This window comes from Polyodon spathula, chromosome 6, assembly GCF_017654505.1.
Source record: "Polyodon spathula isolate WHYD16114869_AA chromosome 6, ASM1765450v1, whole genome shotgun sequence".
NCBI lineage: Eukaryota > Metazoa > Chordata > Actinopteri > Acipenseriformes > Polyodontidae > Polyodon > Polyodon spathula.
This window is the reverse complement of record NC_054539.1, coordinates 49,964,288-49,980,114: the sequence shown is the minus strand read 5'-3', so window position 1 is coordinate 49,980,114 and position 15,827 is coordinate 49,964,288. Positions and strand designations below refer to the sequence as shown.

Below are 15,827 nucleotides of genomic sequence, written 5' to 3'. Positions count from 1 at the left end.
CAGGTCAATGCAGTGAGTCTGTTTTGTCCTATGGTGTTCGCAGGTTCGCATTCTCTTCAAGAAAGAAAAACTTTCAAGCTGACATGCTTGTCACTGGAATAGTCAGCATCATTTCAGTAGCCTGGATACTTCTGACACTGTTTCGGAAAATATCATTCTGAATGATAAACTGTAACAGCTCAGCTGGAGATCCGTGGAAAGCCGTATCCTCATAAATGGCTTGGAGTTCGTCCTTTAATTTTCTTAAATCAAAAAACGGATAAGTATTAAGCAATGTGTTTCAATCAAAGCCTTTTGATTGCGAGAAGCTTTTAAACAGTTATCTGAAATAAAGGTCCGAAATTAACTTTATGACTTGCAGATTGCCCCCAACTTTCACAAGTTTACTTTGTGAGACAAGGCTCTCAGATTATAGTAATTGCTAGAAAATGTGAATCATGAATGAGCAAAATACCAATGGGCAGTGGGTTTCTTTCGAAATAGGTCAATACATGTGAAATTATTCCCATTTACATTTGTATACAGATGACTAAAAACAAACTGTTGGTTTATGTCAAACTTATTTAATATCATGATACAGTAAATGTGAAAGCGCAGCTTCAACATGGATAGAAAGTAAGATTCTTGGGTAGTGATCATATGTGCAGTTACTTTATTGTAAAGCATATTTCAACTAGCATTTTTGAATAAATACAATGCAAACTAATTTTTTCAACAGTTTGGAACATACATTTAAGCTTGTGGCAACAGAAAGGTGGGACAAGAGCTCCCTCTGCTGGTTAGCAGCAGGGTTTACATAAAAATGTGTTCTACCAGTTTGGCATCTTCAGCGCAGTTTGAAAGTTCTACCACTCCAGCCTGTGCTGAAAGAATATTGATGATCTCTTTAGCCAAGTGGCTGTATTCATTGTTTTCACACATTTCTGCGATCTGATTCCATTCTTCTGGGTTACACATCACATCATTAAGGATTGTCTGCTCCAGCACACCTGCATTACAATCAAAATAAATCCTGGTCAGTGTGGCTTATTGCATAACATAGCATGTTAACACTGCCTCCTTGTTGTGAACTTCACCAGATATAAAAAAATAAACATTGTGATGCACTATAAGGCTATGTGTTACACTTTAATGTAATGAAGCAGACACAAGAAAAAAAAAAAAAGTATTTCTAGGGTTTACTGGCTGGTTGTTCAGATGACAACATGAGTTAATTAACATACAACACTACTAGTGCTTTAGAAAAGAAACACAATGGCATTTTTACATAAATTTGACTGATGTCAAATGTCCAGATTTGAATAGGTAATCAAAAAGAGCATGGTTTTATAATACTGTATTATCTAACCATATATGTGTCTTTTTATAGCATATTTGTAATGCAGTCACTGGCAAACTACAAATTAACAATAAATCACAGCATTCTCTGGTGGTCCAGCTGGTGTTCTTTTTTGTCTGGTAATCCACTTTAAAAAGCTGCTGCAGTACTGCTGCAACGATGTAATACTGCATCAGATGGCCATTTGCAAATGAAACAAAAACATCTCCCAGCGTGGTTGCAAAGGAAACTTCTACATTAAAATCATGTCGTAATGATCTCCCCAGAGCTAGTAACACAAGGTCATGTATGTAATGTTACATGCATTACATCAAACCAACAATTAAGAATAGCATTATGACATTAACATAATCCCCTCGTGGTTTCACTAGCCACAGAACAGGCATATTGCCATGCCTTTAGAAATTGAAACCGACTCTGGTCAGGATTTGCTAGGACTAGACAGCAGTAGCCTTGAACTTTGCATCACCTTACCATAGATTTTTCACTATGGACAGCATTTTCTTACATTGAGCCCATAAACTTGGAATTATCTTCTATTTGAGATATTATCAAAATGGGATGCCTTAAGAAATATGTTTTTCGAAGATGCTTTGTAATTAAAGTCATTGATTCTTCATATGGCTGTATTTGATTGAAAGTGTGTCATGAATGAGATAATACCCAAATCTAAGTCTCTTGGGCAGTCATCTTCGTAACTAGGTATCTGACTAATAAATTAATAAAATATGATACAGGAGTGCTAAGGTTTACAAATCTTTGTTTTTATCTATAGAAATATTATTACTGATCCAGATTGAATGCTATAGAATATCTTTGTTTTTTTTTTTACTTTTATTTTATAGAATTTTATTTGAAAGACAAGATCAAAAGTTGCTGTTGCTTCTTGGTACCTAATGTGTTGTAGTTCAAATTAATTCATGCCTGTAATTAGACCATATAGACCTACAGCAAAGATATCAGGATTCAGAAGTTTATTTATAAAATTGTACTTGAAAGACTTGCATGTCATAAATTAATGTAAAACAATACAAGGATTATCAGCTGAATAAAAGGGAGACCAGTAATAATGTTAATAAAGCTCAAAATAAGTAATGAAACTATTTATTGCCAACTCTGTATATGCCCTGCATGGTGCCATGAATTTGCTGTGCCTACAACACAGTAAGTCATTAATTCTACAAACCAAATTCATTTTAGATTAACATGAACGAGTCTTCCCTGCAGGAGCAAACCCATCACCCCAATTTCTGCTCAGTTGAAGTCAACTTACTTTTCCCACAAGCATAGATATTCTCCAGTAGCTGAAACCCAATGCTCTTGATGTTTGCTGAGGTCAGTGACAAAACAGTGAGCCCCACTGACAGTGCTGCAGGCCTACCATTGTACTTGTGAGTCAGAGACTGAAGCAGTTGAGGACTGTGGCAGTGCTTCAGCAGGTAAAGGCAGTCATCTAGATCATATGAAAGAGGAAAGACTCACTATAGTTAAGTTATCCATGTCATACTTACACATTTTACAAATTACATTGTATTTACTTCTAAAGACAGGGATACTGGAAAAATAAAATCTGCTACTATGCTTTTACCAAGCTAGGTAAAACAACAACAACAAAAACATCTGGAGGTAAGGGCCTAGCTTGGAAAAATCTCTTTCTGGACTCACTGTGCATCCAATTAGTAGGGTTTACTGAAGCGTGATGACAGGAACTTAGCCCAGATGATTCTCCACCCCAACCTATGGATGTGTCAAAGCCAATACAGCACTAAAACAGACTCCCTACTAGCCTCGAATAAGCAAGCTCATGGTCATGTCACTCACCCTGCACTCACACAGAAGTAACTTTACTGGATGAGCACTACAATCTTTTGTGAATAATTTCTGTCTCATACATATCTGTTGATAGTGCCCTAATGCAGTATTGTTGAAGCACACTATACTGTTTTTTTTTGTTTCTTTCTTTTTTTTTTTTAACTCCAATAGGTAAAGAGGTTGCTATTATATTCACCTGATTTATAATGGACTCAGGCACAACTTTATTTTTTTTTTTAAGTTTTACATTAATGATTACTGTTGCACAAAGTGTCTTTTGCAAGGCCAATATATTGAGCAGGATAATATTAAAACTATTTGCTGCAAAACTGTTATGATATTTTACATAAAGTAATGTTAGTGCTTGGATAGTACATCGGGGCTCAGGAATTTGCAATCATTTGAAATAAAAAACAGATTGGGGAACTAAATTGGAATCAATATTGTTTCATGCTAGTACGTCAACAACCACATTAACAGAATGATTTAAAGGTGCCTTGTTGTCTGCTATGTGGAAAGAGGAAACAAACACGATCCACTTAAGATGAATCTTTCTGCTACAGCCAAAGAGTGAATAAAATGTGCCTATGTGTCCTTGAAAGCAGAGAATGAAAAGTTCTCATGAAAAGCATGTAATCAAATACAAATAAAAGTAATTCCTGCAACCTTACCCATATTGAATTTTTTACAGTGGTAGATATAGTCTATGGCCCCATGGACCATACCCCTCTTGCACATACACAGAGCTGCCTCCCTGTGTACAGCACAGTGCGTGTAAACTAGTTGCGCTAGAGCAAGGCACGTATCATTTATCTCAGGTTTGCTCTCCCCAAATTCACAAAGTACCTCTGCTAGTTTCTTGGAATAGGTTAGCCTGCAAAATAGAAATGTATTATACTCATGAGGTTTATCATAGACCATAGATACTGCAGTAAGGACAGACACAAAGTCTCAAGTTAAAATCCTGATGTAGGACTCCAGAGATGAAAGACGACAACAGACAGCACAATTTATAAAACTTTCACATTTATTTCCAGACTGTTATTTGTAAAGTTAGAGTGTTTAAGTACAAAAATAAAATCCCAAAACATTTTTGGAAACATTTTAGCAGCTAGATACGAAACCTTAGTTTAAGTGTATTGAACCAGATTCCACTCCTGTAAAATTCTAATTTCAACCTGCCCACTGTTGGTTGATGGTACTTCACTACCCAGATCCTTCTTTTAAATTATGCTTAATAGTTTTTTAAAATTCAATTAAGAAAATTATGAGTAACAAAAGAAATGTTTAAATGTACAGTTAGCCTTCTGAGTACTTGTTTGGATGATTGTAAAAAAAAACCCCAAAAAACCCCAACTTATCATTAATAATAATATCACAAATATTTACTTATTTGTTTTAATACTTAATACTTTGTCTAAGGGCTGTAATCCAGTTCCCTATCAGTCAGCTTACTGATGATTCTGCATTGCCTTTATAGGAGTGGATTGTCTATGGCTGCCCTTGTGAATGACATAACCACAACATTCCATGAGCAATTCCAAAATGAGATCCAGTAAAATATTCATGCATCAGCATTGAATATGAAAACATTATTCAATGCTCTCATAAGCAATAAGACTCGACAGGGTGGGCAGTATTGGACAATACCGGAACGCCCAAGGGTGTAATGAGACCCGAAGCTGCATGTGAAGGTCTGGCATTTCCCAATAGTGCCCACCTTGTAGGGTCTTAATGCGCTTAGAAAATGGGCATCTCAGGGATATCTGTCCAGGTGAAAAGGCATTTACGCTGGTATTTTTTATTTCCTGGTCATCAATTGAAAGTTAATGTACCCCCATTTGAAGGGTACTAACCAATAAAATGCTAGGAAATAAAAAGCCAACTTTCTAATCACCTATATTTCCTTGTAAATGTTTTTGGAAAACATTTGTAAAATCTTGCTCTGACATCCTGAATGAATCATTTAGGGTCATCCCTAGTGGGAACATCATTACCTTTTTCTAACTTACCTCTTCTGGGTTACCCAGTTAACAACAGACTCCAGACAGTTGTACTTTAAAGCACACAGCACCCCTTCCACAGACATGTCCGCATCAGGAGGGTGTTTGACTTCGTTACTTGAGATCATCAGAGCCTGGAAGAAGAGCAGCTGAGGAGGGAATTTTCCTTTGTATTCAGTGATCGCTGTGAAAGAAAAACAAGCTATAATATGAAACAGATGAAAGGGACTGATCATTTAGGTTTTTGCCTAAGTGAACAATTATGTGTTTTGTTTGTATTTATTTTTTTTAAGGTTGATAGTTGAACCTTTAGAAAGCCTTTCTCTTACATGTTTTAGTTTTTTGATGGTTTCATTTCTTTATTATTATTTATTATTATTATATTATTATTATTATTATTATTATTATTATTATTATTATTATTATATTATTATATTTTACTGTATTTTTACCTTTGAATCGTTTCATGGTTTTTGAGTTCCTCAGGACTCCATGTGGGGAATTGGCAGCATGGAATGCAGCTGCCTCATAATGACCGCCTTCAAAAAGTTCCAGAAACCTGACAGAAAGGAACAGCAATCATTTCATGTAAGTGGTTCCCTGGCATAAATCTGAGGCAACCCCATCACTGAAAAAGCTTCATATGGTCTCCCTGGCCTATTACTGTAGTTATACAAATTGTGCCTCTAAATATGTTACAATTAATGGAGACTTTTAATACTGTTATATTTTCACTAAAATTATATGGTTTATGAACCTCACTAGGGTATATAATCTGTGCAAAGGTTTTTTTTACCTGGGTTCAAGAACTGCTTTTCAGTTCTAGGTGTCTGTGATAGACATGCTACACTAGCTAGATAAGCCAAAGTATCTTTATATAAGTAAGCTCCAGCACCAACTTGTTTTCATCTGTGTATTGCCAGCAATAATATAGGAAAGTTAGTCTAAAATAGCAGATCACTAAATGGCTATTACTTTTATAAAGAATCTGTAGCTGATCTAGCCTCGATTACACATGTCTATGGTGGGCAACTAGAACTGAAGAGCAACTCCTGAACAGGAAAAAATGCAGACATATTAAAACATTCAATTACACCATATTTGAGTAAGTGCAATAATACCAACTTAGAATGATAGAAACATCAGAAATACAATAATAAAACACTTAAAAAAAAAAAAAAAAGTATGGTGTTCAGTGTGCGTTATCTCCAATTTATTTCAGATTACAAAAGCCAGTATTAGGTTCAATATTACATTAATTTCAATCTTACCTTTCTATGTATTCTAGCAGAAGTTCTGAAGCCTTGATCTTCAAGGGATCGTCCTCTTCAAATCCCACTGAATCCATGCTATAGTAAGCTGCATCTGTGACTACAGAATCCATAATAATGAAATTAATTGATGTATTTTTTTTAAATCGGGTTTATTTATGTCTGTTCATCTTCATGAAAAATTTCTGTATTGTTTTTGGTTTCTTTGTATCTGTATGTGAAATTAAAAATGATTTTACGCCTATCATTTAAACAAGTGAATCTAACAATAATACTATTTTTACCTTTGAGTTCTGACACTTGCTTTAATGTCGGCGACATGAACTCAAGTAACGGAATATTTCCATCTGATCTTTCCCAGGAGGAAACTGCATCAGCCAGTAACTTCATTTGTCTGTACCTTAATTTTAACATTTAAAAAGACAACAAGTAATGTTAAGCTGCTATTAACCCACTACAGTATAGTCTTGGTGTCATAACCCTGATGTCCCACTAAATGCAACAGATTGTCCTACCTTAGTCTCAGCTTTTCATTTTCTGCCGCTAGCTCTTCCCTTTGTTCAAATGTTTGTTTCATTTTGTGGTCTACCTCAGCCTTCACATGCAATGGGACATAATGGCTGTTCTTTTTTTGCTTAATTTCTGTCAGCTTTCCTTCCAGATACTCAAGATGCTTGGTCAAAACTTCAGGGTTTAAAGATTCTTCAAATGTCAAGCCTAATAAGGAAGTCACATAACAGACCAAATAAAATAAAAATAAATATCCCAAAATGCAAACTTTCTTAACCTGTTATTTTAAGTTTACATATTGGATGTGCTGTTAGTACCAGTTAGTACCAGTTAGTACCTAAAACACTTAAGGGGTGGTGTTCTCATTAAAGTCTCATATATATATATATATATATATATTATTTTTTTTTTTTTTTTTTTAAAGTGCATACTTATTTTAAAGTGCATACTTATTTGATCTATTCCAGGATTCAGATGTAGGGTGGAATTTCACAGCTTTTGGATGTGCTCATTAATAAGAACATGTCCCAGGTAAAGAAGGTGGAAAGATTTGACAAATCCAATTTTTTCAGGTCGTCTGGCCTCTCAAAATCACAACTTTAAGCAAGTGGTCTTAGTGGATTAAAACAGTCAACAAAGACCCACCCCAGCTGTTCTGCATGTATTCATCTGTCCATATACTTGCTAGTGAATAGTGTATATAAACTGTGATAAATGGCAGGCAAAACAAACATGAAAACATCTAATCCAACCCATGGAGTATTTGCTAATGAAACAGAAGGATACCTGGAATTCTGGCTGAAGAATTAACTTCTCTTTTTTTAGATGCTTCTTCTGGGCTCCGGGTTTGTTTTTTCCTTGATTCCCTGATTTTCTGAATCTGAGCATCAAGTTCAGCAGAGTCCTTTTTGATGATCTCAATTCTTTGGAAAAACAGCAAGGCCGGTTACTTATACAATGGGTCAATGAAGAACAGTAAGCAATTTAAAACATCCTTTTATTTATAGTCCTCCTACAATGTGCCATTATCATTCACTGGGTTTAGAACTGCTTTGAGCTTGCCTCTAAAGAATACTACATCCCGGGACTTCTCTGAATATTTGCAAACACCATAAAATAGTTAATAGAAAATGTACAAAATGAAATTTAAATTAGATTTGAAGCTACTTACTCTTAAGCTACAGAAACCAGCAACAGGTTTGTAAAATTCACTGAGAGCAGTACAAATGACAAAATGGGGGTGACAATCTCAAAGGGGAGGTGGATTCAAATGGGGTAGGGTGCATAGTGGTTGGGGGAAAAAAAATTAATGCAACTGATTCATTTTGTTATGCAAATGGATTAACCTACTGTATACAGTTTGGGTATTTGTAAAATAGCATCCTTGGCATGTTTGCTGTAATATATAAAAGTCATTTAGTTTTAATCATGATGTACAAGAACACCATTTTTGATAGAGGGCTGTGGGTGTTTAGTTGGCAGGGGCTTTAGTATCAAAGACTACCACAGTCCTAATGTAGTGTTACTAACTGTTAATATGACAGGAATTTCTATTCTGTTTGACCAACTACTGTCTTTATTTATGCTGTGAAATATGTCCTACTTTTCTTGAAGCTGAGCAGCTCTTTTTATAGAGTATGTGAGAGTTGTTGGCTCAGCAGCCACGGCCTTCAACTTCCCATGAATGAATCTGGCATCTTTGTGACCTTTTCTTACAGCACCAATGCAGTCATCGTATGCCTGTTTAATGGCGGTGAGAATGCTCTTGTACACAGTAGCATGCTCAATTACCTGTTAATGGGCATTAAAAACAAACAAACAAATAAAAAAAAAACTTTTAACTTACATTTACATTCTGGCCTTTCCTGGTTCTCATTTTATACACAAAATTTAATATTTAAAACTTGGAAAATATTGCAAACCGTTGATTTTTTTTTTATTTTTTTTTTAAATTATTTTCAATCCAGTGGCGTTTACACATCATGTCTACTTTACCTTGTCAAATGCAACGCTGTGAATGATATACAGTTGCTCATCTGGGCCTTTAGCTGGGCATCCTACTGTTTTTTGTTCGCTCTCTATAAATTGATAGACTGAGTCCAAGAAATTCTTGTCTCTGGCACTGATAATAGGAGGAAGAACGGCACATCCATTGAACGAAGAGTTTGCGGGTGAAGATCTCGACATTCCTAAGAAAACAGGAGAGGATTCAGTATTGCTTTGTAAAATGAATCTGTAGTGCCCCTGCGAATAAAATATTTGGTCAGCACTGTCCAGGGTTTATTATTATTTATTATTATTATTATTATTATTATTATTATTATTATTATTATTATTATTAATAATAATAATAATAATAATAATAATAATAATAATAATAATAATAATAATAATAAAACTGTGTTCAATAATAATGAACAACTCAAAAGATGTAGTGAGAGTAATAATAACAACATTATATATATAAAGAGCCAGCTGCTATATTATCTATCTATCTTCTATTTCTATATTAGTCATCTATATATCTATCTATATATATATCTATATATATATATATATATATATATATATATATATATATATATATATATATATATATATATATATATATATATATATATATATATATATATATATAGTGTAGCTAAACACCTTTTTCGATTTGTTAGCTAAACACCTTTTTGTTACCGTATATAATAACAAACGCGTAGACTGAAAAAAAAATGTACTCAAGCCTTACTTGTTATGTACCTCCTGATGGAAAGTTTTCCGGTCAATAGCGCCAGATCAACCTGCCTGCTATCACGAAAATGTTTGTGGTAATCAAGAAGGTTACTAAGGAAACCCTTGTCAGCAATGATTTGTGGGGGTTGTAGTTCATTCGTTTTCTCTAGCGAACAACAGAATGAAATAATGTACTTTCATTTTTTGAAAGATAATTATAATAAAAGCCTTATGAATTTGAAAAGACTAAATCGAGTCAAATTAAGTTTGTTTTTGGTTTTTTTTTCCTAAAAAATTAGCAAAGTGTTTTTCTGGACTTGCTTCATTTACTCGTGATGGCTGACATAACTACAACTCCCATAAAGCAACAGCGCGTTTTCCGAAATTCTTAAATTGATATTATTCGGCTTGGTATTATTAAATTATAATTAATAACACATACACTATTTTTTTTTAATGTACAAAATCATGTTTTGTCAGTAACGGCCCGGGGATCACTCAAAAGTTAATATTTTCGTCGGGCAGTAAGCCAGCCACCCTACCCCTGCCCCGACGGGAAGAAAACCCCGTGTCAGAGATTGGAAGCCCTTTTCTCATGATCCGCCATTAGCAGTAGGTTCGTGCTGGTTTTGTGCTCCCGATTTAAATTAAGATTTCTTTCCAATAAATCCATATTAAGCAGTTTTGCTTTACATGTTTATGTTTCTAAAGTGCAATTGTGTTCATTATCTGCAGGTGGAATCTGTTTTAAGATGCAGATCTTCGTGAAAACCCTGACGGGAAAGACTATAACCCTTGAGGTGGGTGAGCTCCCCGGTTAAATCAGTGGTCTGTGGAAACTAAGTGAAAGTGTCAGTATATTTGGAGATGAGGACAGTTACGTGCAGTTATTTCGTATACCATCTCTAGAGCAACATTCATGTAGACTGCTTTTGACGTTGAGCCGTGTTTAATGATTTGTGCCTTGTTCGTGGTGAGCGATTTAAAACGCACTTCCTGGCACTGCTTGTGTGTAATAATAAACCAACATGTGCAAAACAACCACGGCATTTTTTCACAAACTTTGAATTTTGTTTTGTATGCGTAATGTGAGAAAGTTGTCTTAGTTCACGCTGTAACTAAATGTAGCCAAGTTAACGGTACTGTTGCATTCTGTTTTTAACAAGTAGTATGAAGGGAAATTAAATAAATACGTTATAACTGTACCGTATGTAGGGCCTAGAGATGTCATAGGCCGCGTCACATTACGCATGTTTTAAGTATACAGTCCCATGTGTGCAATCGCCTCCTTGGCTACACCGCTTTTTTGAATACTCCTTCATTTGCTGGCGTTCAAGTTTCAGAAGTTTAGTACTTTTACACTGCCTGATAAATGTTGTATTTTATTAGTGGTTTTCCATGTCGAAGTCAGGAGTAGTGGATTTTAATGACTTGTGATTGTGCAAATAAACTGCGCCTCTTCACCCATAATAATTTGAACGTTTCTGTTAGGTTGAGCCTTCTGATACGATCGAAAATGTCAAAGCCAAAATTCAAGACAAAGAAGGTAAGCGAAGTCAGAAAAGGTTTTCTTAACTATTTATTTGCTGTTTGTTTTTATAAAGGAAACGTAAACTTGCTAAAATCGTTCCACAATACACGAACACATACAGGGAGTGTACAATATGCTAATTTGAATTGTACATGCCAGTTTGTGATGGAGAATTGTTAACCATGTTGTAACTTATAATAGGCTTAAGGTGGTATATCTGCTGTAAATACTTAAACGTTTCCCATTTGCAGGCATCCCCCCTGATCAGCAGAGATTGATCTTTGCCGGAAAACAGCTCGAAGACGGGCGTACTCTGTCCGACTACAATATTCAGAAGGTGTGTATGTTAGTTAAGTAGGTATGTGTGCCAGAAACATAGACCATCCATATATTCATCAGGGTAAACCCCGTAATGATAAAGGAGTGTTGCTGTTTAAGCATGTTAAGTTGAACATCTTAAATATGCTTTTTTTTTAAACTCAAGTCAGACTTGACAGTAAGTATTTAACGCAAAGTGATGCAATGTGTTATTTGTCTTGAGACAAAACTCAGTTGGCTAGTAGTAGAACATTTTACCTAAGTGGATCTCAATAAGAGGGTATACATTAAATAATTTAAAATGAAAGGTTTAGATATTGGTTTAACATGCTGTACTGTCACCCAGTTGAAACTTGATTTACCTTCTAGTTCAAATGTAACCTTTTTTGTGATCTTGTCTGCAGGAGTCTACACTTCACCTTGTGCTGAGACTCCGTGGTGGTGCCAAGAAGAGAAAGAAGAAGTCTTACACCACACCCAAAAAGAACAAGCATAAGAGAAAGAAGGTCAAGCTTGCTGTGCTCAAGTACTACAAGGCGAGTACTGTAATTCTGAATCTTTGAATAGGTGGTATAGAGAGTAGAATATGTTAAAGCATTTAAGTAACATTTTGTAGGATGGAACTAATGAAACATGATCAGTTGCTTTCCAAATGTTGGTTAGTCTCGATTTGCCATAGATTTAATAGCCAATGCTGATATAATTTGCAAAATGTCAACATGATGCTGCCAATGTTGAATCAACTAGAATTGTAGTACTAACTCAGTGTTGTAACCTATTACTAAATGTATTTGATCATTCTGGTTGTAGGGTGTGTGCTTGAGTACACCAAACAGAAGCTGAGTTTTATTTTTTTTGTTCTGTTTTTCCTGATCCTGAAGGTTGATGAAAATGGCAAAATCCACCGTCTGCGTCGTGAGTGCCCTGCTGACGAATGTGGTGCTGGGGTCTTCATGGCCAGCCACTTTGACAGACACTACTGTGGAAAGTGCTGTCTGACATACTGCTTCAACAAGCCTGAAGACAAGTAAAATGGACATGTAATTAATAAAGATCCTCCAACAGTCTTTTTTCCATGCCTCTTTATTCCACAGCACAAGCTGGCTTGTTTTTAAGATTAAGTAAAATCAGTTGATGCGTTGTAAACTTTTCAAAGGTAAAGTTTGATGGAAGCAATCCAGTATAGAAGGTATTAAACTGAAGATTTTGGTAAAGTAATCAAATGTGGATCTTGGAAGAAGTAGGTATCTTTCTTTTAGCACCATAAAAATATACATTTCAATAAAAGAAAACTGGTGCTTAAATTTAAATGGTAGTATATTCTTTTATAATACAATTATGAACATGGATTTAGAACAAAGTGTATGGTAATATTAATTTTAAAAACAAATTGTATGTGTTTTTTTTTTTATCCTACATCTTGATGTTTTGCACTCTTTGTTAATGGTTTAGAGTTCAATTGCTCTAATATTGAATTACAATTGACTTGTTTGCATAACTGACTTACAAAAAGTAAAGGTGGGGATGATAAAGTATTCATACATGTGCCTGTGATCTTTATTGAACATTTTACAGGGCCAGTTTATTGCCATATTTGGCACTTTCACCAGAAAAAATTATTGGATAGTTCTATAATAGTAATTAAGACTAGGTCCATTTATGTCTTATACATTATTAACCTTGATTGTATTCCAAAGGTGGGGTGAGGTAGTGCCTTAAAGAATTAACAGAAAATTTATTTTACACCCCCTAATGGTCCCTGGGAGGTTCAAAAGTTAGCCCTTTGTAAGCTTATGAACAGAGTAAATGCTGTTAAGTTTTGAATTGTGTTTTATTATGATATTACATATTGGGTGTCATCTCTGATATGCAGATATCAATAAAGAAGTTATACAATTTCATATAGATGCCTTACAGAAAATATTTTTGATTCTCCTCAATTCAAGCATTAGCATAATTTTATCAGTAAGGACAAATGCACCCAAGAAAAGTACCAAACCAAAATAAACAACTCAACATTGTATTGAATAATCCAAGTTTTGTATTTAATTTGGAATTGCTATTGGTGCTTTTTTCCCCCCTTTCAGTAAAAATGTGCTATCAGAGTAAAAAGCTTTGAGCATCAGGTCCATCATGTTTCACTGGTGATCCAGTCCTGAAATTGATGGTTGTCCTCATTAGTTTAAAACCCTGGGTCCCAGCAGATCTCCTGCTGTTTCTCTGTGTCTTCATAGCACACTACTTCATCTCCAGGCTGGAAATCAATGTCCTTATCCATACTGAGGCCACACTCCATTCCAGTCTTGACTGTCTGCACATCATCCTTCAGGTGTTTCAGGGTCGTAAGAGAACCTAAAGGGAATGTTAAGATACTGTAATAAATCACGCTTTGTACATCTAACAGAGTGCTGCAGCATTAATGTTGGACATTTGAATAACATCTATCTTACATGGTGTGTATCAAATACCAGTAAATTAATTAAAATTGTAACAGAAATAGAAATACCTACAGTAAATATGTATCACCACCAAAAAACAAAACAAAAGACAACTCTATTGTGGACCAGCACAGCTTTTCATATTCTAATAATAAAACGTTTGATGTATTAAACAAAGTAAAGGCACAGAACCCCTTTGCAATATACAATTGTAAAGTTTGTTAACTTCCCTAATCACTACACACTCCTTTCTCCCACTGTCAACTGCAGGCTGTTTACCTTTCCAAATGATGTCTCCCCTGCGGATGAGTTTAAACTTCAACTTTCTGTCTAGCTGTCCCTTGTTCACCCTGCAGCCAGCCACTGGCACCTTCTTCTTCCCAACAGTGACGTAGAAAGTAGCCAGAACAGAGGCTTCTCCTGTGGGTGGCGCACACAGCTTTAAATCAGTCTGCCATTTACTCTGGAAATCTTTTTAGTATCCGTGTTTGTATACTGGTACTTTACACTTACCTACTACATTCTCTGCCACAGTTGGTGGAAGTTTGCTACTCAGTTCCTCTTTTAGGTCATCAATGAGCTTGTAGATAATGTTGTGTAGTTTTATCTGGACTCCTTTTTTAACAGCAGCTTGCTGAATAGCTTTGTTGGCATCCACGTTAAACCCGTAGACCACACCTGATACAAGTGAGAAGCGAGAGATGATTTACACTGCCAGAGAAAACCAATTTCATTTATCCATTCAAATGAGTGGTGCTTGCATTACACTAATGTCTGACTGATTCTGATCTGCTGAAACCTTAAGCTGAGCTTAATGCAGCAAAGTTGCCTTTAAATAAGTCTCCTGGAACCAGGTTTCAAGCCACGGTTCATGAAAAAGTGGTTCAGTGTTTCCTTGGCTTTACTTAGAAGTTGAATAAACTCTCTACTGTGGCCTGGAAATTAGTATTATTATTCCAGAATCCATGCAGGCTATTCAATTGATTTAAAAAGGTGGTGGATTTAAATACATACACAAATAAATAAAAACAGTGACAATATTTAGAACCCACTGTTGTTTTACTGGGCTGATTAAGTAAAAATATTATAATCTGTTACATATTATACATGTAATGTACATCAACAATACTGACCAGGTTTATCATTAACATACCGTTCATTAAAGGATACAAGGCTGATTATAGCTGTTAAACTGAAGTAAAAGGAGATTAGAAACCAAGAATATGGTTTGCACGTGCATTAATCTTTTTGCCAGCGTGTAAGATTACAGGGTTTTGGGGAATTAATACAAGTAATTGTTGCTCACAAATAATTATAGTTGCGGCATAGCGTTGCTATTAGACAATTTCACACATGGCCACAAGAGGGCAGTCCTGTAATAAAGTATTTTGTAAAAAGTAGGACCTATAGTATGTTGAATAAGTAGTACCACATTGTGGCATACTGCAACAATATAACTTGTAACTACAGAAACAAATTTCATCTGTCAATTAATATTTGAAGCCCTGTCTTTTCTCGATTACCTGAGAATGTTTGTGCAAGGTTAATGTCATTTTCACTAATGTCTCCGACACCGAAGTGCACAATGTCCAGCTCACACTGCTCATCAGCATCATAGCTGTCCAGGATGTTCAGAATGGCCTCCACAGATCCATCCACGTCACCTGGCAGACAGAACAAAACAGCACAGGGCCCACCGTTTTCATCACGGAAATAATAATAATAATAATAATAATAACAATAATAATAATAATAATACAAGTTCAAACCAAGTCTATGAACAGAGCAAATGGTGTAATTATCCATTCTGTTTTAAAAAAATGTAGATATTTATGCACATTTAGAAATGGTTTTAATAAAAATAAAAGTTCAACAAACCCC

The 15,827-nt window shown here is 35.2% G+C and overlaps 3 protein-coding genes across 6 annotated transcripts in view; 1 reads left to right on the top strand and 2 right to left on the bottom strand.

Annotated features, from left to right (window-relative positions):
- Positions 1–568: 568 nt before the first annotated feature.
- LOC121317286 (clathrin heavy chain linker domain-containing protein 1-like) lies at positions 569–9,757 on the bottom strand. Of its 2 annotated transcripts, XM_041253050.1 has the most exons (12): positions 9,676–9,757; positions 8,931–9,124; positions 8,539–8,726; positions 7,722–7,858; positions 6,941–7,142; positions 6,710–6,825; positions 6,426–6,525; positions 5,607–5,713; positions 5,164–5,338; positions 3,823–4,025; positions 2,613–2,792; positions 569–989 (listed from the first exon to the last, which is right to left on the bottom strand). In XM_041253050.1, the coding sequence occupies exons 2-12, from the start codon at positions 9,120–9,122 to the stop codon at positions 793–795; spliced, it is 1,797 nt and encodes a 598-aa protein (XP_041108984.1). In that variant the 5' UTR covers positions 9,123–9,124; positions 9,676–9,757; the 3' UTR covers positions 569–792. The 2 variants fall into 2 exon arrangements, with proteins under 2 accessions (XP_041108984.1, XP_041108985.1); XM_041253051.1 differs by lacking the exons at positions 8,539–8,726; positions 9,676–9,757 and having other exon boundaries at positions 8,931–9,061.
- A 479-nt stretch (positions 9,758–10,236) lies between these two features.
- rps27a (ribosomal protein S27a) lies at positions 10,237–12,572 on the top strand. Its single transcript, XM_041253049.1, has 6 exons — positions 10,237–10,275; positions 10,395–10,459; positions 11,151–11,205; positions 11,442–11,527; positions 11,913–12,044; positions 12,390–12,572. Exons 2-6 carry the CDS (start codon positions 10,412–10,414, stop codon positions 12,537–12,539), a joined length of 471 nt encoding a protein of 156 aa, XP_041108983.1. The 5' UTR covers positions 10,237–10,275; positions 10,395–10,411; the 3' UTR covers positions 12,540–12,572.
- A 750-nt stretch (positions 12,573–13,322) lies between these two features.
- mtif2 (mitochondrial translational initiation factor 2) overlaps positions 13,323–15,827 on the bottom strand; it is a 17,238-nt gene continuing 14,733 nt past the window's right edge. For all 3 annotated transcript variants that reach the window (XM_041253044.1, XM_041253046.1, XM_041253045.1), the window contains exons 11-14: positions 15,470–15,610; positions 14,460–14,624; positions 14,226–14,366; positions 13,323–13,860 (exon numbers count right to left, since the gene is read on the bottom strand). In XM_041253044.1, the coding sequence (XP_041108978.1) occupies positions 13,691–13,860; positions 14,226–14,366; positions 14,460–14,624; positions 15,470–15,610 (617 nt within the window). In that variant the 3' untranslated portion in view covers positions 13,323–13,690. The remainder of the gene's footprint in view (positions 13,861–14,225; positions 14,367–14,459; positions 14,625–15,469; positions 15,611–15,827) is intronic.